The 24,386-nt window shown below is 45.2% G+C and overlaps 1 protein-coding gene across 1 annotated transcript in view; it reads left to right on the top strand.

Annotated features, from left to right (window-relative positions):
* The window catches only part of ik (IK cytokine), a 64,430-nt gene extending 58,043 nt beyond the window's left edge, over positions 1-6,387 (top strand). Inside the window, exons 18-20 of the mRNA XM_063053019.1 lie at positions 994-1,102; positions 3,528-3,562; positions 5,963-6,387. Coding sequence (XP_062909089.1) covers positions 994-1,102; positions 3,528-3,562; positions 5,963-5,990 — 172 coding nt within the window. The 3' untranslated portion in view covers positions 5,991-6,387. The remainder of the gene's footprint in view (positions 1-993; positions 1,103-3,527; positions 3,563-5,962) is intronic.
* Positions 6,388-24,386: the final 17,999 nt, after the last annotated feature.

Below are 24,386 nucleotides of genomic sequence, written 5' to 3'. Positions count from 1 at the left end.
TTCTCACTATAACCTTCAATGCCCTAACTAATCAAGAACCTATCAACCTGCATTTTAAATATACCCAATAGCTTGGCCTCCACAGCCGTCCGTGTCACTGAATTCCACAGATTTACCACCCTCTGGCTAAAGAAATACCTCCTCATCTCTGTTTTCTAAGGGACGTCGCTGTATTCTGAGGCTGTGCCCTCTGGTCCTAGACTCTCCCACTATAGGAAACATCCTCTGCACATCCACTCAGTCTAGGCCTTTTCAGTATTTGTTAGGTTTTAACGAGATTCCCCTTATTCTTCTAAACTCCAGTGAGTACAGGCCCGGAGCCATCAAACACCCCTTGTACGTTAACCCTTTGATTCCCAGATTCATCCTCGTAAACCTCTTCTGGACCCCCTCCAATGCCAGCACACCTTTTCTGAGATAACAAGCCCAAAACTGCTCACAATGGTCCAAGTATGGTTTGATCAATGCCTTATAAAGCCTCAGCAGTATATCCTTGCTCTTAAACTCTAGACCTCTGGAAATGAATGCACACATTGCATTTGCTTTCCTGACCACTGACTTAACCTGCAAGTTAACCTTTAGGGAATCTTCGCACAAGGACTCCCACATCTGTTTGCACCTCTGATTTTTTTAAATTTTCTCCCCTTTTAGAAAATAGTCTATGCCTTTATTCCTTCCATCGAAATATATGACCATACACTTCCCTACTTTGTATTCCATCTGCCACTTCGTTGCCCATTCTGCCAATCTCCAAGTTCTTCTACAGATTCCCTGCTTCCTCACCACTACCTGCCCCTCCAGCTGACTTTGTATCGACTGCAGACTGGGCCACAAAGCCATCAATTGCGTCACCCCAATTGTTGATGTGTGATGTGAAAAGCAGTGGTTTCAATACTGACCCTTGTTGAATATCACTTGTGCACTGGAAATTGCATTAAACAATTTTGAGCCTTGTGCAAGTGTATCTCATTTTCCTGTCTCCTTTCCCTGCAGAGCTGCTTTCCAATACGGCATCAAGATGTCAGAGGGACGTAAAACACGGCGTTTCAAGGAAACGAATGAGAAGGCAGAGCTGGATCGGCAGTGGAAGAAGATCAGTGCGGTATGTGCGCTACTCGTGTCCTGGGTAGTAAACCTGTACCTCCACACCACAGGCAGACAGGCAGCAACCCATCTGTATATCATCCGTTTATTGTCTTACGTTCTGCCTCTGGCATGAAACCTGCTTACTGTTCCAAATATCAGTAATTCAAAGGTGGGATGATGCAAATTGCTGCAAGGTGGGTAGAAGTGGCCAACGTCAGCTCAGTTGCCATGTCTCTCCTTACAATGGCAGCATCCTGCAGAACCACCCACAACACTGAAAACAGAAACTGCTGAAACGCTTACCAGATCATGCAGCTTTGGAGAGGGCGACAGAACTGACCTTCCTGGTCAGTGACCTGTCGTTACTAAAACATAACCTCTGTTCACTACAGTTGAAAAGTGGATACTGGTGAAAATAAAGTAGTATATTTGTTTATTATTGTCACATGTTCTGAGATACGGTGAAAAGTTTGTCTTGCATACTGTCTATTCAGGTCAGATCTGTAGAGTTGGTGGTGAGGAAGGCAAATGCAATGTTAGCATTCGTTTCTAGAGGACTAGAATATAAAAGCAAGGGTGTAATGTTGAAGATTTATAAAGTACCAGTGAGGCCTCACTTGGAGTATTGTGAGCAGTTTTGGGCCTCTTATCTGAGAGAGGATGTGCTGACGTTGGAGAGGGTTCAAAGGAGGTTCACAAAAATGATTCCAGGATTGAATGGCTTGTCATATGAAGAGTGTTTAATGGCTCTGGGACTGTATTCACTAGAGTTCAGAATAATGAGGAGGGACCTAATTGAAACCTATCGAATGATGAAAGGCTTTGATAGAATGGATGTGGAGAGGAGGTTTCCTATGGTGGGGTTGTCTAGGACCAGAGCCTCAGAATAGAGGAGTGTCCTTTTAAAATGGAGATGAGGAAGAATTTCTTTAGCCAGAGAGTGGTGAAGCTCTGGAATTTATTGCCGCAGATGGCTGTGGTGGCCAAGTCATTGGGTACATTGGGAGCTTGATAGACTCTTGATTGGTCAGGGCACGAAGGGAGAAAGCAGGAGATTGGATCGGAGAGGGAAAATGGATCAGCCATGATGAAATGGTGGAGCAGACTTGAAGAGCCGAATGGCCTAATTCTGCTCCTCTATCTTATGATCTAAATCATTACACAGTGCATTGAGGCAGAACAAGGTAAAACAATAACAGAATGCAGAATAAAGTGGTACAGTGCAGGCAGACAAAGTGCAAGATCGTAACGAGATAGATTGTGAGATAGATTGTGAAGTCAAGAGTCCATCTTCTACTAGTGGACCATCTTATAACAGTGGGATAGAAGCTGTCCTTGAGCCTGGTGGTACTAGCTTCTAGGCTCTTGTCTTCTTCTTCTCTTCGGCTGTCCATTGATTTCGATGTTGATTGTGCTGAGAGTTTAGTCTCTGCAGGCACGTTTATGGGCCACAAGATCGGCACTGTCTCCCACATCAGTTGCATTTGTGATTTGACTGGTCTAGCACCGAATGTCTGCATTCATGACCTTCATATTTCTTCTGCCTTTTCTCCTCGATAGCTGGGATTGACTTCTTGACAATGCAGTGCCAACTTCTTCTGTCCAAAGCATCTTTCTCCCAGGGGTTGACATTCATGTCAGTGTTCTTCATATGGTGCTAGAGCAGCTTCAGACCACCGTGCTTCCTCGTTCCTTCATGTAGCTCGCCAGAGAAAACAGCTTTGGGTAAACGATCATCGCTCGTTCTTGTGACATGACCAGTCCAACGCAGCTGAGAAGCTGTAATGAGCGATTCTATGCTGACTGTCCCAGCACGTTTGAGCACCTCCACATCTGGTACCCTCTCTTGCCACTTGATGTGTAATATTTGGCATATTACTCTTGTATCTTCTGCCCAAAGGGAGTGAAGAAAATTACCGGGGTTGGGGGGGTCTTTGATTCTGCTGACTGCTTTACTGAGGCGGTGAGAAATGTAGACAGAGTCCATGGAGTGGAAGCTGGTTTCTATGGTGCATTGAGCTGTGTCCACACCTCTCTGCAGTCATGGGCAGAACAATTGCTATATCATGGCAGCATACATCTAGATAAATATCAATATAGTATGTTCATTTTTGAAAATGGTGAGGGTCAAATCTCTTTTGCCTTCTGAGGAAAAGGGCACTGGTAAGCTTTCTTGGCTTCTAGTAGATGGAGCCTCAGTTTAGGATGTTTTGCTCTAAAAGTACATGAGTCCATCTATGATGCACTGAGAGTGAACAGGCCACGTAAGGTACTTCAGCACTGAGCACAGCTTAACCCGTAGGGGACCACCAAGTGAGCTGCAAATTGAGCTTAGCAATAAACTTCCTGATTCACTTGTTTCCAATATCTTTCTAATAATTTATAGATGTGGATAAACACAGCTTTCCAGATTGAATATTTAATGGCTCTTTCTGTTTCAGATCATTGAAAAGAGAAAGAAGTTGGAGGCAGACGGGTAAGTGATGTCTTCTGTTTCAGTGTTCTGCATTGTACTAACTTAATTTTGACAACTGTTAAACATCTGGGAGTCTGGGCCAGGAACTAGTGGTTTTGCCCCGATATCTGGGACTGGGGACTTGAAGTTGGAGTCCCGGTTCTGAGAGTGGGCCAGAGCTTGAGGTTTAGGACCGATGTCTGAAATTCTTGTGCTGGGGTCTGGAGGTTGGGGTCCCGGTGTCTGAGAGTCCGGGCCAGGGACTGGAAGCTGGAAACCCGATGTCTGAGAGTCTGGGGCTGTGGACTGGACATATATGTGCCCTGTCCTGGGGTTGGAAGTGTGTGAGAGAGAGAGAGAAAAGGAGCTTGTTTTGCTGTTGTTTTCTTTTGTTGTTGCTGCTACTTGTGTTGAACTGCTGAGCATTGTGGGTAAGCTATGTAGGTACTGGAATGTGTGGCGACCCTTGCCATCTGCCCCCCCCCCACCCCACCACCACATCCTTGAGCTGTGCTGGTTGTTAACGCAAATGATGCATTTCACTGTATTTCCCAGTGTACGTGTGATAAATAAATCTGAGTTGACAAACATAGGGGCCACAGTAGCATAGCGGTTCTCTCGGGGTTTTCCAGAGTTCCGAGTTCAAATCCCGCACCGTCTGTGTGGTCTCTGTGTCCTCCCCGTGAAATGAATCAGTTTTTCCCTGACTGCCCCAATTTCCTCCCTGAGTCCAAACGCATACTGGGTAGGTTAATTGCTCATTGTAAGTCGTCCCGTGATCGGGTTAGGGTTAATCGGGTTTGCCGGGGGTTTCTGGGCAGTATGGCTCGAAGGGCAGGTTGACCTACTCCACGCTGTATCACTAAAATAATTAATAGTCTTTCTCAACACGCCAGAGCATCTTTCAGCCAATAAAACAGTTTTCTCAGTGTACTGTTTTTTATTGTAGGAAACATAACTGTCTTAATACAGGAAGCATGTGGAGGTTTTGGAAAAGCTGCAGGAGGTTTATTAGGATGCTGCTGGATTAAGGGTGTGATAAAGGAGAGAATGGTGTCTGAAACAGACTGCCAGCGGGGTGATGGGAACAGATATGATAGTGGTGTTCATAAGGCCATTAGACACGTGTAGGGAATGGAGGGATAGAGATCAAACAGATACGTTAATGATGTTTATAAGGACATTAGACACGTGTAGGGAATGGAGGGATAGAGATCAAACAGATACGTTAATGATGTTTATAAGGACATTAGACACGTGTAGGGAATGGAGGGATAGAGATCAAACAGATACGTTAATGATGTTTATAAGGATATTAGACACGTGTAGGGAATGGAGGGATAGAGATATTGTACTTGCAGTTATCTAGCTTACTGCCTTGTGACACATCATGTCCATTCTGGGGCAGCTCAATCACCTTTGGTCCCCACCAGACACTCAGCTCTCACCTGTGGCTCCAGGTAGGTGTTTGCATGCAACAGCAGCTTCACCCTGGTTGCTTGGAGAGATGGGCTAAACCAGATGAGGGTAACCAGTGGGCATACACGTCCTAACATATGAAGTCAGCTCTGGCGGACTGGGTGGACGTGACCTACAGTGAGATCCAACGACCAGGAAGACGACTGCAACGCTCTGTGGAGAACAAAGGGCATGACAAGGCACGGAAGATGTCACGGTCATCCACTGCAACCGAGGAAGACCCAGTTGCGACAACTACTAGTGCCACTGGACCTGGAATTCTGAGGTTGAGGAGTCAATTGTTGTATATGTCATCACATACAACCCTGAGATTCATTTTCTTGCAGGCATTCATGTTAAATACAAAGAAACACAATAGAATCAGTGAAAAGCAACACACATAAAAGATGCCAGTCCTGATGAAGGGTCTCGGCCTGAAACGTCAACTGCACCTCTTCCTAGAGATGCTGCCTGGCCTGCTGCGTTCACCAGCAACTTTTATGTGTGTTGCTTGAAATTCCAGCATCTGCAGAATTCCTCGTGTTTGAGAATCAATGAAAAACTGCAAAACAACAAGATGTTCAATCAATCAATGTGCAAAAGTCAACAAACTGTGCAAATACAAAAAGAAAAAACAAACAAAATAATAATAATAAATAAATCAACAATAAATATTGAGAACATGAGATGAGGAGACCTTGAAAGTGACTTCATAGATTGTGGGAACAGTTCGGTGCTAAGGTGAGTGAAGTTATCTCCTTTGGTTCAACATGCTGATGGTTGAGGGGTAATAACGATCCCTAGTTCCTGTACCTCCTTCCTGATGGCTGCAGCAAGAAGAGAGCATGGGCTGCATGGTGGGGGTCTCATTGATGCTAATTTCTTGTGCCAGTATTTCATGTAGATGTGCACAATCTCTTGGGTTTATGTGAAGCGTAATTCTTCCATCTGTTGTTTTGACAGTGTCGAGGTGAAGAGACCCAAGTACTGAGAGACAGAGCGGAGAGACGTCAACTGTTCCGGCATTCCATGATGATGGTTGCTTGTTGGCACTGAATTGTGTGCGTGACCTGTCCCAAATAATATGTCGTCATCGTCAGCTATGGTCCATCACAATGTAGAACATTTGAAGAACGCTCACGCAATTTGCGTTGATTGCCACATCTTTTATTTTGAAACCTGCTGATAACTTTTAAGCTGAAGTTGAATCTGTCTGACGGGGTATGAGATGGAGGACAGATCTTTGAATGAGTCTACAGGTTAAACTTTGAATTGCCTGTGGGGGCTTGGATCTGCACACATTTATATTCTGGTTTTTGCAAGTGGTAGTGAAAAGCTTCAGACGATTAAATTTCATGAGATATTTAATGGATTTAGTCACGTGTGCTGTGTGGTTCATGTCTGACACATTCATGTGCTTTTTAAATGTGAGGAGAGACTTGAGTTCAAGTTTATTGTCATCTGACTGTACGTATATATAACTAAACGAAGCGACATTCTCCTAGTCCATGGTGCACCTGCATAATGTAAATCACACACAGCACATAAACCAAAACATTATACTATAAATAAGTTAATAGACATAATGGATGCCGTGGTAGCGTAGGGGTTGGGGCAAGGTTATTACAGCTCTGTGTCGGAGTTCCGAGTTCAATAGAGGTGTCCTCTGTGGGGAGTGGAATATGGAGTAGGTTCTTTCCAGGTGCTGCGGTTTCAAAGACATACCGGTTAGTAGGGTGCTGTGGCTCAAAGGGCCTATTTTGTGTTGTATCCCTAAAGCAATAAATTCAAAGAGCATCTAGTGCAGAGCCCAGGTAAACAGTAAACAGCTCGCTGTCCTGGTGACGAGACCTCAGTCGTGGCAGGGAATTGATTAGTATCACAGCCTGAGGGAGGAAGCTGTTACCCAGTCTGACAGTCCTAGTCCTGATGATCCTGTACCTCCTTCTGGGCAGTACTGGGTCAGAGAGATTGTGGGGTGGGTGGTGGGAATCCTCAAAAATGATTTGGGCCCTTTGTCTGCAATGCTGTTGGTAAATGTCACAACTGGGGGGTGGGGGGGGGCAGGGACTCTATCTAACTATTGAACATCACCCTTGCACTATCTGGATCAGATTCAGATATTATGTTCAGCATTTGTGCAATTATTATTTATTCTATTTATGTGCAGTTGTTTCCAAATAAACTCCCAATTGTGTTCAGGTCATGTTGCAGCTCTATAAAACCCTGGTTAGACCATACTTCTGTGCTGTATTATGTTCGGTTCTGGTCGCCTCATTATAGGAACGATGTGGAAGCTTTACAGAGGGTCCAGGGGACATTGACCAGGATGCTGCCTGGATTGGAGAGCATGTCTTATGAAGAAAGGTTGAGTGAGTTAGGGATTTTCTCTTTGGAGTGAAGGAGGATGAGAGGTGACATCATAGAGGTGTACAAGATGTTAGGAGGCATAGATCAAGTGAACAGACCGACTTTTTCCCAGAGCAGAAATGGCTAACGTACTCGTTAAAGTTTAGGAGATCTCATTGAAATCTATCAAATATTGAAAAGCCTAGATAGAGAGGATGTTTCCAATGGTGGGGGGTCTAGGACCAGAGGTCACAGCCTCAGAATAGAGGGATGTCCGTTTAGAACAGAGATGAGGGATTTCTTTAGCCAGAGGGTGGTGAATCTGTGGAATTCATTACCACAGATAGCTGTGTAGGCCAAGTCATTGGGTATATTTAAAGTGGAGGTTGATACGTTCTTGCTTAGTCAGGGTGTCAAAGCAGTAAGTAGATAGTGATGGGAGAAGAGAGGAGAGTGGGGTTGAGAGGGATAATAAATCAGCCCTGATGGAATAGCAGGCTCAATGGGCCAGTGGCCTAATTCTGTTCCTGTGTCGTGTGGCCTAATACACTTAAATCAAAGGCAATGTTGAGTTTATTCTCACACACTCCATCCACATCTTCACAAGTGCAATGAAAAACTTACTTGCAGCAATGTCGCAGGTACAGAGCATCCAAAAGGCAATTATGAATTGATCACATATACAACAACGCAAGAAATTGAGGGGTGAGCTGATTACCAAAAGGGGCGCAGACAGAATGAAAGCACACGGTCAGAAGATTTCTTTCTTTGAACCTAAAACAACAGGAGCAGGAGTCAGCCACTCAGCCCTTCAGGGCTGTTCTCGATCGGTATGATAATGGCTGCCATCAGTATGATATGGCAGTCTCGATATCAACACTTAGTTTCTTGTCATCCTCATTTCCTGAATCTTTCAAAAGTAAATTAGCCGCTGCTTTCAACTATCATTTGTAGTGTGAGCTTAACCAATCTTTTAACAATAGTGTAGCAGCTGGCACGTTTTACAGTACCAGCGACTTTGGTTCAATTCCTGTTGCTGTCTGTAGGAGTTTGTGTTCTCCCTGTGACCGGGTGGGTTTCCTCCCACAGTCCAAAGACGTACTGGTTAGGAGGTTTAACTGGTCACATGGGTGTAAATGGGCGGCGTGGGTTTGTGGTCCAGATACAGCTCGCGCTGTGTCTCTACATTAGATAGAAATACCCAACTACCAGTCTGATATGTGCACCCTTGGTTTGCCCATTGACAACAGCACTTTGCAGTGGGAAAACAAGTGGAACAAGCACACTTTACATGGCTTATCTCACACTGCAGGCTTTGTTGATGTTGTTAATACCTCCAAACTGACCCAGGGCACAGTGAACTGTTAGTCTTTCTTTTATTTTATTTAGAGATACAGCACAGAACAGGCCCTTCCGGCCCTTCAGCTGCACCACTCAGCAACCCACCAATTTAACCCTAGTCTAACCTTTGGACAATTTACAATTTACTGGTACATCTCTGAACTACGGGAGGAAACTGGAGCACCCGGAGGGAACCCACATGCACACGGGAAGGAACGTACACATTCCACGATGGGGATGTACAACTCCTCACGGAGGTCACGGATTCAACTCTGAATTTGGATGCCGCAAGTGTATCGTGCCAGGCTAAGCGCTATACTTCTCCGAGAGGACCACAACCTTCATGAGGCTTGTGTGTCTCAATGACCCAGAGAGCTACGCTGGCTGGAGTCAGGACTTTATCCTTTGGCTCTTGGTAGGGTCACCCATCCCACACAGGTCAAAGGGTAGGGGACAGACTAAGAGGGGTCCACTAATCCTCCAGGTTTGGGGGTTCAGCTCGGGGCTAACAACCCTGACTGGTGAAACAAAGCTGTTATGGAAACAGCAATGAAGAATCCTCCGTCTGAGTGTGATGGTATTCCTGAGTCTCCACTCTGGACAGTAGTGAAAATTGAGAGGAAGCTACTGAGACAAGAAAGCCAGGAACACCACCAGAGACAGAAGACCTTCATTGTTGCCCTAAATGTCAGTGGCATAACAGGCAAAAGAGAGAGAGAGCAAGAGAGAACTGCTATGTTACCACAGTACCCTAATCTTTTTTTTTGCATTTTCCTCTAGTACCCTGCTGTACGGGCTCCTCTATTAGTTGGAAGCTAATAGTGTGCACAGTCACTGTTCTCATGAGGACCTAGGTGCCCCACACTGCCATTCGTGGTGATGATGGGGAAGATGAGTACGTTTTCTCGAAGTCAGACTGGGTTTGTGTACGTTCAAAAGCAAAGTCAAATGTCATTCCCTCTCTCGGAGCCGTATTCACTTTTGCCTGATTGCCTTCCATTTTTCCATCGTTCCCTGCTATATGTCTTCCATTCGCTTCCAAATATTAGAACATCTTGTGTAGCAGAGAACTACAAAAAAAACAAAGTAATCAGCCAAAAGATGAAAATGTTTGCTTTATTTATTACATGTACATTGAAACATACAGTGAGCTGCGTGGTTTGCTTCAAATCAAATCAGCAAGGATTATGCTGGGATTAGGCCACAAGTATCACCACACACTGGCACCAGCACAGCGTGCCGACAACTTACTAACCCTAACCAGTATGCCTTTGAAACGTGGGAGGAAACCCACACGGTCTAGGACGAATGTACAAACTCCCTACAGCCCAGCGGTGGGAATCAAACCGTGGTTTTACAGCAGTGAATGTAAAACAATACACTAACCACTACATTGCCATGTCGCCACCAGATTTCCCTACGACCCCAGCATCCAGGACACCTTCAAGGAGCAGTACCTCAAAAATGTGGCATCCATCATTAAGGACCCCATCACCCAGGATGTGCCCTCTTGCTACCATCAGGGTGGAGGTACAGGAACCTGAAGACACTCACTCAATTCAGGAATAGCTTCTTCCCCTCTGACATTCTGATTAGAATCAGGTTTATTGTTATTACATCGTAAAATGTATTGCTTTGCTGCAGCAGTTCAGTGCAATAGAAAATATGCTATAAATTACAATAAGAAATATACAAGAAATTAATAAGTAGTGCAAAATGAGAGAAAAATGTGTTTATGGGTTCATTGTCCGTTCACAAGTCTGATGGCAGAGGGGAAGAAGCTGTTCCTGAAACGTTGAATGTGTGTCTTCAGACTCCTGTACCTCCTCCCTGATGGTAGCAATGAGAAGAGGGCCTGTCCTGGGTGATGGGGGTCCTCAATGATGGACGTCGCTTTTTTGAGGCACTTTACCTTTTGAAGGTGTCCTTGATGCTGGGAAGGCTGGTGCCCACGAATGAGTTTAAAATTTTCTGCAACTTTTTCCCAACCCTGTGCAATGGTACCCCCCTGCAGGTGAACCGTCTTTAAGCTGAGTTGCTAAATAAATAAACTATTGTATCAATATGTTGGTCCCAGGAAAGACCTTCAGAGCTGTTGACATACAGGATGTTGAAAGTGCTCCCCCTTTCCACAGCCAATCCCTCAGCGAGTTCTGCTGTGTGTTCCTCCACATTCAATTCCTTGGTCTTGCTGATGCTGAGTGCAAGGGTTTCAGTTTAAAGTAGTGCTGGTGAGGCACGACGACAACTCACTGGCAGCGAAACAACTATTAATTACTTTGATAATCACACTCTTTCTGGTAAACGATGACTGCAATCGATACCCTGTTACTTCCCTTTCGGAGTCGAGCTTTTGGACGGCCCACATAATCTGGCATTTTTGCAGTGTGAGCTGAAAACTCGAAGGTGTGGGATGATTGGAGCGTGGCATGTATGGTCCTAACCGAGGCTGCAGGGCCCAGGCCTAGGAGTGGGAAACGAGCCAGTGTTTGGCCGCTGGAGGCAATTTGAAGCAGTAGAACCGAGGCGGCGGGGCCTGGGGTCCAAGAGTGAGGAATGAGCTGAGGTTTAAGCACCAGGCCAATTGATAAGGCCAGGGTGTCGGGGCCAGAGACAAAGGACGGGCTGGTGTTCAGCTCTCTGCTCTGCAGAGTTTACTCATCTCTGTGCTGAACCAAGGCTGTGGCCTGCAACTAACGGGCTCCTGGATCGACTGTAGTGACGACTGGCTTTGTGGCTGTGGACTCACTTCTGAATGTTATTTGCTTACTTTAATTGTTTGCACAATTTTTTTCGACACTTTGGGTGTCTTTTTTTTAATGAGTTTTTTTTTGGGGTTTCTTTGTTTCTTTGGCTGCCTGTTAGGAGACAAATCTCAAGGTTCTATATAGTGTGCATAGTTTGATAATAAATGAACTTTGAACTTCATTGTTGCAACACAACTCAACCAGTTAATCTAACACACTGCTTGATGGAGGCGGCACCATCTGAGATTCTGCCAAAAAACAATGATGTCACTGCCAATTTGCCGTTTTCCAATCTTGTGAAATCTTCCTTGAATCCAAAGAATTTGAATTTGAATCACTGAATCCTTTCTCTATGACTCTATAGGACACAAGGTTATGGCAAACCTGTTGCCCAAAGTGGTGATAATCTTCAAAAAGTTTCTCTCGTGTGCCATGTAATTTTGAGCAGAAATAATCATTGATTAATTAATTAATAAAAAAGTTATCTTTTTTACGGAAAAAGTGTGAGTCCGGCTACTTACTTGCTGTTTACTATCAATGTTAGGTGGCGGTGTGGAGATGTGTCTCTACCAAAGGAGGTGGCCTCCAGTAGCCTGTAGATCACTCTTGGACAAGGTGTAGCACCTGCTTAGCCCCCTGATCAGGGTCACAAGAAGTCATGGGAGCAGGTGGTGGATGGTCGTATGAGCAGCCGGTGCAGATCACATCCTGGTTATGCGACCACTGACGCCAGGCAGACAATCTCTGAAGAGTATCGATAACGGCTGGGGTCACCCACCTTGTAGAGACACTGCCCAGAAGAAACCACTTCTGCAGGAAAATTTGCCCAGAACAATCATGGTCATGGAAAGATCATCATCGCACGTGTCATACATAACGAACAAACGAACAGACAATGAACGTATAATAGAGACAGTCAGAAATAAATTAAGCATTTAAAAAAACATTCAGAATTATTAATTTTAACCTATGAAGTATTCCGACCATCTAGTGTCGAGGGGTCAATGGACAGGATCGGAAAAAGATGCAGAAGGTTGCAAATTCACAGGCACCTAGCTCCCCACCAACGAGGACATCTCCAAAAGATGATGCCTCAAAAAGGCAGCTTTCATCATTAAGGACCCCTTATATATAAATAATACTGTGTATATTTATAGTAACAGACGCAAACCGCTAGAGAAACCCAGCTGGTCAGGCAGCGCCTGTGGAGGGGAATAAACAATTGACATTTTAAGCTGAGACCTTTCATCAGAACTGGAAAGGAATACATTGGTTCTGTGCAAAAGTCTTAGGCACATATCTTTTCCACAGAACTGTAGTAATTTTACGTATTGCACTGTACTGCTGCAAAATAAAACAAATTTCATAACATGTGAGTGATGATAAAGCTGATTCTGATACGGGTCTCTGTTGTGGACTGAGAGTGGGAAGGGGCCAGGGAGAGGGGAATCATGGTTGGGAAAAGGGGAAGGGAGAGGGGAGGGAGTGGGAAGCACCAGAGAGACATTCTGTGATGATCAATAAACCAATTGTTTGGAATCAAATGACCTTGCCTGGTGAGTCTGGGCTGGATGGGTCTGTACCCGCACCCACCACCCACATCCAGCACCCGACACTCCTCTGCCACCCGTCCCACGCCCTTCCTGGGGTGCTCCACCCTCACTATTCCCAGCATCCTTCGCTTTGCTCCTGCCAGATTTACAAACTGTCACTATATATGTGTGTCTAAGACTTTTTTATATGAGGTGTATGTCTGTATATATAAAATGTATTTATTCATTTGTATTTCTCGTCATAACTTATAGTAAACTTTATGTATTATACTGTGCTGCTGCCACAAAACAACAAATTTCATGACATATGTCATTGATAAACAAACCCGATTCTGAGTTCTGGTCATCGCATTATAAAAAGGATGTGGAAGCTTTAGAGAGAGTGCAGAAGAGATGCTGCTTGGATTAGACAGCATGAGATGGACCACAAGATCCTTCTGTTCCTGCACACTGCCTATAATGCTGTCATTCACCCTGTACTCGGTCTTCAGGTTCGACCTTCCAAAATTAATCACTTCATACTTCTCCGGTTTGAACTCCCTTAGGTAGATTCAATTCCCACTGCTGTCCGTAAGGAGTTTGTACGTTCCCCCTGTGACCGTGTGGGTTTCCTCCGGGTGCTTCCACAGTCCACAGATGCACCAGTTAGAAGGTTAACTGGTCATTTTAAATTGTCCCATGGTTAAGTTGGGGTTAAACCAGGGTTTGCTGGGTGGTGTGGCTCAGAAGGGCCTGTTACACGCTCCATCTCAATAAATAAACAAGTAACACAAATTAAGAGATCAAGAGTTCATCTTTACAGAAAAAATTATGATTTAATCTTTTTAACAGTGTCCTTGGGCCTGCTGGGACGTGCTTTCAGGCTTTTGTATTTTCTGCCCGATGGGAGAGGAGAGAAGAGAGAATGCCTGGGGTGGGTGCGGTCTTTGATTCTGCTGGCTGCTTTACTGAGACAGTGAGAAGTGTAGACAGAGTCCGTGGAGGGGAGGCTGGTTTCTGTGATGTGTCCACAACTCTCTGCAGTTTCCTGGTGTCTTGGACAGAGCAGTTGCCGTACCAAACTGTGATGTATGCTGATAGGGTGTTGTCTATAGATTAAACCATCTATACTCTCGAACACTGGGACAGCAAAATGCTTACATCAGAATGTTCTCTATCAACTACAGCTCGGCATTCAATACCATCATCCCCTCAAAACCAATCAATAAACTCCAGACCTTGACCTCAATACCTCCTTGTGCAATTGGATCCTCAATTTCCTCACTGGCAGCAACTTCTCCACAATCTCCATCAGCACAGGTACACGAGGCTGTGTGCTCAGCTCCCGCTCGACTTGCTTTACACTTACAACTGTGTGGCTAAGCACAGCTCCAATGCCATGTTCAAGTTTGCTGATGACATCACTGTCGTTGGCTGAATCAAAGGTGGTGATGAATCAGCATATTGTAGGGATATTGAAGGTCTCACAACAACCTCTCACTCACTGTCAGCAAGACCAAGGAGCTGATTATTGACTTCAGGAGGAGTAAACCAGAAGTCCATAGACTAGTCTTCATGTGAGGATCAGAGATGGAGAGGGTCAGCAACTTAAATTCCTCAGTGTTACTCGCTCAGAGGGTCTGTCCTGGGCCCAGCAGGTAAGTGCAAGTACAAAGACTGCACGGCAGTGCCTCTGCCTCCTTAGGAGTTAAAAGTTCTGACACGACATCTAAAACTCTGACAAACTTATATAGATGTGTGGTGGAGAGTACATTAACTGGCTGCATCACAGCCTGGTATGGAAATACCAACGCCCTTGAATGAAAAATCCTACAGAAAGTAGTGGGCACACCTCAGTCCCTCACTGGTAAAGCCCTCCCCACTGCTGGGCACAGCTACATGGAGTGCTGTCACAGAAAAGCAGGGGAAACCCCACCACCCAGGTCACACTCTCTGCTCACTGCTGCCACCAGGAAGAAAGTCACGCCGCCAGGTTTAGGAATAGTTATTATCCCTCAACCATCAGGCTCTTGAACCAAAATGGATAACTTCACTCAACTGCACTTGTCCCATCACTGAGCTGTTCAACCAATGAACTCACTTTCAAGAACTCTTCATCTTGTGTTCTTAATGTTTATTTATTTGTTTATTTATTTATTTATTATTTGTTTCTTCTTGTATTTGCACAGTGTGTTGTCTTTTACACAGTGGTTGAATGCCCAAGTTGGTGTGATCTCTCATTGATTCTGTTATAGTTTTGGTTTTTATTCTACAGATTTATTGAGTATGCCCACAAGAAAATGAATTTCAGGGTTTAATATGGTGACATATATGTTCTTGATTTTAAAACATTACTATGAATTTTGAACTTCCACAATAGAACACCTGTCTGGTTTTCCCCTCCCTGCAGGGAGAGCACCCACCTGAGCTGGCTTCGGGCCATTGAGGTGGGGTCTGGCCTTGTGGCGGGTTGTGTGTAATAATGAATCCACTGTTGACGTTGTGCTCAAGGCATCTTGAATAAAACCTTTGTTCCAGATGTTACTCTCCCCAAGAGACCCCTGAGCTATGCAAAAGCTCTGGTTGCCTGGGCAACAAGTCGACTTGTGCATCTGTGATTCAGCATTATGCAGTAACATCTGCCATTGATTAATCATTCCACAGGACGTCCTTGGAGAGAAAATTTCACAATTCGCAAATTAGGATCAACTTTAACTGGAGAAATGGTGTCAACTCCCTACCAACAGAGGGGAGTTGTGCTGACACAAAAGAGGCTGTGAAGTCACACGGCAACGAAATGGGACCTTCGGCCCGCTGAATCTGTGCCAACCATCAAGATTCCTCACGCCCTAATTTCAATTTTCATCCCTGATGCAGGATTTCAGCCCAGAATCAGAATCAGGTTTAACATCACTGGCGTATGTAATGAAATTTGTTGTTTCCAGGCAGCAGAACTTTTCCATACATAATAAAAACTGTAAAGTACAATGAAAAGTACGTTTTTAAAAATTAAATAAATAATGCAAAAAGTGAGTCAAAAAAAAGTGAAAATAAACTATATTGAGGTAGCATACATCGGTTCATTGTCCATGCTGTAAGGCTGGTTCACTGGCTTATTGGTGGGACCGATGGTGGGACAGCTGAAAGGACGAGGCCCTCATGCTGCAGTGTCACTGTAGATAAAATGTAAATAAAATGAAGTGAGGCGTCTTACGATTAAGGAAAACTGTAACACATTTTATCGAACTCTGAAACCTGAACACAAAATGTGCTAAAAACCCATTGCAGTATTACGTCATCACGTCAGACCAGTCCCTTAAAGTGAAACCCCAAGTCAATGTTGGTGGGGTTGAATTTTGTACACTTCCACCAGTTACGTCACCCTCCATCACCTGTTTAAAGCCACCCGAGCAAGAGGCATCAGCATTGGAGTCGGTGCCCAATTCAGTGTCCGTACTGGCATCAGTGCTGCCCTCCAGTGTTCGCTCGGTGGAAGGCACGCTGGGTTGCGTTCCTCTGCAGTCTGCTGAGGCCTTGCTTTTGCGACATTCATGAACTCAGAGACGCCCTATGTTATTCTTTTTTTCTGTGACCGTATTTTTACTGTTAGCTTTCATATATCTGTCTTGTGCTGTGTATGAGTTGCTCCCCGTCAGTTAGTCCTGACGAAGGGTCTCGGCCTGAAACGTCGACTGCACCTCTTCCTAGAGATGCTGCCTGGCCTGCTGCGTTCACCAGCAACTTTGATCTGTGTTGCATGAGTTTTGGTACTGTGTTTTGCACTTTGGCCCAGGAAGAACAGTTTTTTTCTTTTGGCTGTATTCATAAATATTCATGAAGAGGTGAATAATAATTAAACTTGATATGATCTTGAACTTGAAATCTCTCGCCTCTGATCTATGCCTCCTTGTTTTTAGCACCCCCTCGCTGGTAAAAACTCTGTGTGCTTTCACCCAGTCGATGTCCCCTGTGATCTTGCCTGACTCCATCAGTCTCCAATGTTCCAGGGAATAGAGTCCAAGTCTATCGTCTCTTTCTAACCCAGACCCCCAAGTCCAGGGGAATTCTGAGTAAATTTCCTCTGCACTGTTCCAGTTGAAGAACATCTTTCCTGTAACAGGGTGACCAAAACTGTGCACAATTCTCCAACTGAGGCCTCACCCACTTGTCTAACTGCAAACACCCACGCGCAGTGCCCCAACTAATGAAGGACGGAGTGCCAACTGCCTTCTTCACCACCCTGTCTACCTGAGACACCACTTTTCATGAACCATACGCTCTCTCCTAGCTCCCTTTGTTCCATAGCATTCCTAGGGCCCTACTATGTCTAACAAAGGGTCTCGGCCCAAAACGTTGACTGTACCTCTTCCTGGAGATGCTGCCTGGCCTGCTGCGTTCACCAGCAACTTTGATGTGTGTTGCTTGATGTCTAAACCCTCCCCTGGTTTGATCTCCCAAAATGCAATATTGTACATTTATATGGTTAGACAGCTATTTGCCAATCCTCAGCCCGAATGAGGCTGATCAACATCCCTCTGTAATTTTTCAAAGATCGAAGTAAATTAATTACCAAAACACACGTCCCCTTCTGTGCAAAACTCTTAGACACATCTATCGAGCCATGGTGCCTAAGACTTTTGCACTGTATTGTATTTTTCAACGTGGACCAGAGAGCGAGTCTGTCAATCTGGCAGGAGCAAAGGATGTTGGGAGTGGTGGGGGTGTAGTGCCTCGGGAGGGGTTTGGGACAGTTGGCAGAGGAGTGCCAGGGGCAGAGGGTGGCATGGGTACAGACACACCCAGCCCTGAGACACTAGGCAAGACCATTTGATTCCAAATAATTGGTTCATTGATTATTACAGAATGTCTCTCTGGTGCTTCCTGCTCCCTCCCCTCTCCCTTCCCCTTTACCCAATAGTGATTCCCCTCTCCCTGTCCCCTTCCCACTTTCAGTCCACAACAGAGACCTATATCAGAATCAGCTTTATCATCACTCACACATGGCATGAAATTCATTTTTTTTCTACCAGCAGTACAGTATGATACATAAAATTACAAGAGTATTGTGCAAAAGTTTTGGAAACTCTAGCTATACATGTGTGCCTAAGACTTTTGCACATTACTGTATATTCCTCAATCAGTAGTTATTAATCTCACTTCCATACTGAATAGTTGGATTTCTCTTTTGTTTGCACCCACATTGTGAAGGACCATTGAAGAATTTGCCTTGTCTGAGCCAACAGCATTCCTGCATCTCAATCACAAGGTTATAGGTACAAGTCTGTTCCAAAACTCGAACCCAAAGATCTGGACAGGGATTTTAGTGTGTGATTGTCATCCTTGGGGTATATGGGACGTCCAGGGAGGGCTAACACCTCAAGAGAAGAGGCTCGTCATGTCCATTCTGGGGCAGCTCACTCACCTTTGGTTCCCACCAGACACTCAGTTCTCACCTGTGGCTCCAGGTAGCTGTTTGCCTGTGACAGTAGCCACGCCCCGGTACACTGCTTCAGCAGGTGGCTAAACCAGGTGTGTGGCCACCGGGCCTCATACCCCAGCGAGATAGGGACATGCCTGTCCTAGCTTGCGAAGTCAGCTCCGGTGGACTGGCTCAGTAGATCACCAGTGAGACCCAACGGCCAGGAAGGTGGTACTGGAGAGCAAAGGGCATGGACAAGGTTCAGGAGATGTCATGGTCATCCACTGCAACCAAGGAAGAGCCCAGTTTGTGACGCTTGTTCCTACCACTGGACTTGAACACCTGAGGTCAAGGAGTAGAACTGCCCCAGTGCAAAAATCTCCCGCACAGGTCTGTTATCATCAGTGGATACGTCGGACAACCACCACCCAGTCATCCTTGGATATAACACCCCATCGACACTTCATGTTGGATGCAAAATTTGCTGCGTCATTAGTTCAAGTCAGAACAAGACAGTCATTCTATCCATGAGTCACTCTTATTATTTATATTACAGAAAGAAATTATCTGACTACTTCACAAGTAATACTTGTGTGAGGTGTTGTACTGGGTATTCTATCATTGTGTACAGCAAACTGTCTTTTCCAAAAGCCCCCTTCTGGAAGGCTCTATTCGGCTATTAAAACAAAAAAAAATTTCTCCCAGGTTGTTAATCTGCTCAACCATTCTAGCCCCCTCTACCTATAAGCACTTTATATATGACTCTGTAAGTGATGTTTATACCATACATATGTTACACACATTTTATTCTATATCTGTACTTCTAACTTTATTTCATATAATTTACACTTATTATTGTATGTTGTTTTTGTTGCATGTCTAGAATATAAAAGCAAAGACTACAATAAAATATAACGACTAGAATATAAAAGCAAGGATGTAATGTTGAGGCTTTATAAAGCACTGGTGAGGCCTCACTTGGAGCATTGTGAGCAGTTTTGGGCCCTTATCTCAGAAAGGACGTGTTGAAACTGGAGAGGGTTCAAAGGAGGTTCACAAAAATGATTCCAGGATTGAACGGTTTGTCATATGAAGAGTGTTTGATGGCTCTGGGCCTGTATTCACTGGAATTCAGAAGAATGAGGGGTGACCTCACTGAAACCTATCGAATGGTGAAAGGTCTTGATAGAGTGGATGTGGAGAGGAAGTTTCCTGTGGTGGGAGAGTCTAAGACCAGAGGGCAAAGCCTCAGAATAGAGGAGCGATCTTTTAGAACGGAGATGAGGAGGAATTTCTTTAGTCAGAGAGCGGTGAATCTGTGGAATACTTTTCCACAGGCAGCTGTGGAAGCCGAGTCTTTATGTATATTTAAGGCATAATGGTCAGGGCATAAAGGGATATGGGGGAGGGGGGAAGGCAGGAGATTGAGGCTGAGAGGAAAATTGGATCAGCCATGATGAAATGGTGGAACAGACTTGATGGGTCAAATAGCCTAATCCTGCTCCTATATCTTATGGTCTTGTAGAACATAGAACATAGAATAGTACAGCACAGTACAGGTCCTTCGGCCCACAATGTTCTGCCGACCCTCAAACCCTGCCTCCCATATAAGTCCCCACCTTATGTCGTGGCAACAAGCCACAGCCAATTTCTAACACATGCAAATATAGAGTATATGGTGAATAACGGTGATCAATCAAAGATCCAAAGTTAATTTGTGATCAAAGTATGCATACAGAGTATAACTCTGTCCTCCTGTGGGCAGCCACAAAACAGAGAAACACCATGGAACCCGGTCAGGAAAACGTCAAACACCCAATGTGCAAAAAAAAACAACAAATTGCACAAACAGTAAAAAGTGAGAGAACATAGAATATCAAACATTGAACCAGGAGTCCAGTTGTATTCAGTTTTGTTCAGCTCAGCGCCCCTCCCCCTCCACTAGCAAATGCAGGCCAATGGTTCAAATGGTTCTGCTAATTGTCAGAGGATGTACCCAGATATAACCTGAAATACTTGTCTTTGCAGACAACCATGAAAAACAGAAGCACCCCAAAAGCATGAATAACAGAAAAACATTAGATCCCCAAAGCTCCTCTCCCACGCAGGATACAGCAAGCATCACTCTCAAAAGTGTCAGCACTCACCACTCGCCAAGGAACGGCAAAGCACCCAAACAGACACCATGGTCAGCACTCAACAAAAACTATTGTTTACCCGACAGTTCGACATGCTCTCTCCCTCATTAACAAGGAACAGGGAGATATCGGAAAGGGGAGACTGACAGTCGCTGATTCGGTGTTAGAGTCTGCTGTGTTGCTTTTTACTGTGAGACTCCTGACCTGAGAATCAGAGAGAGTGCAGCTGCTCGACCGCAAAGACCTCCATCCTCACATCCTCTGCAGTGAAATCCTGATCTTCATTCTCTCAGTTTGCAACACCGATCTGGAGTGAGCAGTTTGAGCGCCAATTGCAGATCAAGGCCTCGAGAGAACCGAAACTACCTCAAAAAGGGAGAAAGAGACATTAAAGAGAGGAATTTAAACTGTTTTTCATAGATGAGCTCAAAGAGGCAGCCACTTGGCACCACCTTAACTCTGTCAATTCTTCACCATTCTTCGCCGAAGCGCCCCAGTCCGCATTGATTGCCCCCGCTCAAACCACTCAAAAACAGCAAAAAAAAAGTAGCAACACAGACAAAATACTGGAGGAACTCAGCAGGCTAGGCAGCATCTACGGAAAGGAGTAAACAGTCAATGTTTTGGGCTGAAACTCTTCATCAAGACTGGAGAAAAGATGAGAAGTCAGAACAGGAGGGCAGAGGGAGGGGAGGAAGAAATACATTGTGGGAGGTGATCGGAATAGGTGAAACCAGGAGAGGGGGAAGGGTGAAGTAAAGAGCCGGGAAGTTAGTTGGTGGAAGAGATAAAGGGTTGGAGAAGGGGGAATTTGATAGGAGATGGTAGAAGACCACGGAAGAAAGAGAAGGGGGAGGAGCACCAGAGGGAGGTGATGGGATGTAAGGAGATAAGGTGAGAGAAGGAAATGGGAATGGGGGAATGGTGCAATGGGGGGTGGGGGGGGAATAATTACTGGAAGTTTGAGTAATCAATGTTCACGCCATCAGGTTGGCGGCCACTCAGGTTGGTGTTGCTCTCCAACCTGAGTGTGGCCTCACCGTGGCGGTAAAGGGATGCCATGGACTGACATGTCGGAATGGGAATGGGAAGTGGAATTAAAATGGGTGGTCACTGGGAGATTCCACATTTTCTGGTGAACAGAGCATAGGTCTTCAGCAAAGCAGTCTCCCAGTCTATGTCGTGTCTCACCGATATACAAGAGGCCACACTGGATACAGTAGATGACCCCAACAGACTCACAGGTGAAGCGTCACCTCACCTGGAAGGACTATTTGAGGCCCCGAATGGTAGTGAGGGAGGGGGTGTAGGGGCAGGTGTAGCACTTGTTCTGCTTGCAAGGGTAAGTGCCAGGAGGGAGATCGGTGGGGAGGGATGAATGGACAAGGGAGTTGTGTAGGTAGCAATCCCTGCAGAAAGCGAAATGACGGGGAAGGTAAGATGTGCTTGGTGGTGGGATCCCATTAAGGATGACATTAATTACAGAGAGAACTGTTAAAAATTGGTCTCCTGTATATCAGTGAGACATGACGTAGACGGCGAGACAATTTTGCCGTGTACTTCTTCCTCCCCTCCCCCCACCTTCTTACTCGGACCCTTCATCTTTTATCTCCAGTCCTGACAAAGGGTCTCGGCCCAAAACTTCAACCGTACTCTTTTCCATGGATGCTGCCTGGCCTGCTGAGCTCCTCCAGCATTTGTGCGTGTTACTTTGAATGCCAGCATCTGCAGATTTTCTCGTGTTTGAAAAAAATGTAACCCAGAATCCAGAAACACATGCAACATGAACCTCAAAATGCCCCAAAATGAGTCCACACCCTCGCTGATCAATCCTTGCGACGTGGATCCTAAGAGTCTTGTAATTTTCCTCCAACAACAGCTCGCGAGAAGGAGAGGAAGGCCAGTCAAACGCACTGCTGTTACCCTGCTCGTCGTCTCAATCAGAGAGAAGCAATGCAGTCGATCGTGGGCTCGCGTCCTATCTCCAGGCTTCCAGACCTCTAGGCCACACATTCAGCACCAAACCTCACCGCGCTCCTTCAGGAACAACAAAGTACCAAATTGCTCAACCAGTAATGTTGATAACTGATCGATTGATCAATCAATCAATTACAAAAAGGACTGTACTTCAAAAGTTTTCCATTGGCTGTGATTGGCACGTCCTGAGGTCAGGATAGTTGTTTTATTTATTCTCCTTCCATGAACTAATTTTCCGGTGATTGGAGGCAAGTAGAGGGGGGATGTCAGAAGTAGTTTTTTTTTCCATACAGAGAATGGTGAGTGTGGGAAAGGCCTTGCCAAGGGTGGTGATAAAGAGACATTTAGGAAATTCCAAGACAGATACATGGGTGATAGGAAAATGGAGGGCGATATGGGAGGGAAGGGTTAGATTGATCTTAGAGTAGGTTATAAGATTGGCAAAACATCGTGGGCCAAAGGAACTAGGCTGTTCTATAAGACCTCGTTTATGTATAACTTCCCTTACCTCCCTATTGATTTTATAACTTCCCTGCAGTGAGTTCTGTGTTTCGGTATTCTATAGGTCTGGCTGTATTCTGAGGAGAGACTGGGTGATAGTTAAGAGCTGACACCCAGATGCATTAAATAAAACTGACAGAGTAAAGCAGAGACCGGGGAGATTGTGGAAGAAAGGACAGAGCTTGTCATTTTTTACATTACGGTGGGGTAGCTAAGTGCTGGGCATTCGAGACATCACATGTATTCTTGGGAGTGAAAGATGAGATGTCGTTCCTCAAGTTTCCATTGAAATTGGAACAAGTTTGGATCTTGTCACACCACAACAAGGCCACAGAGAGAAAAAGGGATTTATCACTTTATAAAAGGCAGATCATATTTGACTAAATCATTTTGACGATGAATTAATAGACAAAGTTCTTAAATGGGATCTGTCTTGACTTCTATCCCTGACATTGAAGCTCAGATTCTAACAGCTGTTTATCAAAAAAATCCTTATATCTGCTTGGCTAGTGAATCTGAACCAGGTTTATTATCGTGAACCCACCTTGGTTTGTAGTATATGTAAAATATACTATCAATTATGAAGCCTCTGTTGGTCAGAGCTGACAATGGACATTGTGTCCTAGTTGCCTGGATACGCAAGCCAGGGGAGTACGATATGGAGAGCAAGCTGTTGCCTGTGCAGTAGGTTCCCCCACGCCATGCATCGATGAACACAAAGGAACAGCAGAGACCAATACAGTTGCACACCAGCAGTGTCGCAGGAGTTGCCAGTCAGCATTGAACTCGACGTAGGACTGCCTTAGGGACTCCAGCTCCGGATTTTCCCTCGGGATTTACTCCCGATGTCTTCCCCCATGAGTGGGTACGGCCACAAGGCAGCACAGCTTTGAGATCAGAGTTTTCCTTCTCCTAGATGAGCTGCCAAACACGGCTGATGAGAACCATCTGCCCAAAGCGACTGGTTTTAAGGCCCCAGTAACCTGCCTTTGCCCCTTCTCCTGTCAGTAGAAATGGTTCCACTCGGTTTAGTAGCTGAGACACACGTGAAGGCCAGGAGCTGGACTTGGTTGTCAGAGGCTATTTGAGATACATGCCGTTGGGGGCGTTTAATAGGCAATGGGAGCTCATTCTCATTACCCCACCTATGAGAACTTTAAGGAACCACTACGAATTATGATGAGAAATGTACAGGAATAATTAGTGCAATAAGAGAATGAAAACTAGTGGGGTCATGTTCATGGGTTCATGTGCTTTCAGAAAGCTGATGGCAGAGGGCAAGGAGCTGTTCCTAAAAGTTGAGTGTGTGTCCTCCTCCTCAGTGGTAGCAATGAGAAGAGGGCACGTCCTGGGTGCTGGGGGTTCTTGGTGATGAATACCATC

The sequence above is a fragment of the Mobula hypostoma genome, chromosome 7, assembly GCF_963921235.1.
Source record: "Mobula hypostoma chromosome 7, sMobHyp1.1, whole genome shotgun sequence".
In the NCBI taxonomy this organism is placed as follows: Eukaryota; Metazoa; Chordata; class Chondrichthyes; order Myliobatiformes; family Myliobatidae; genus Mobula; species Mobula hypostoma.
This window is presented reverse-complemented; position numbering and strand designations above follow the sequence as displayed.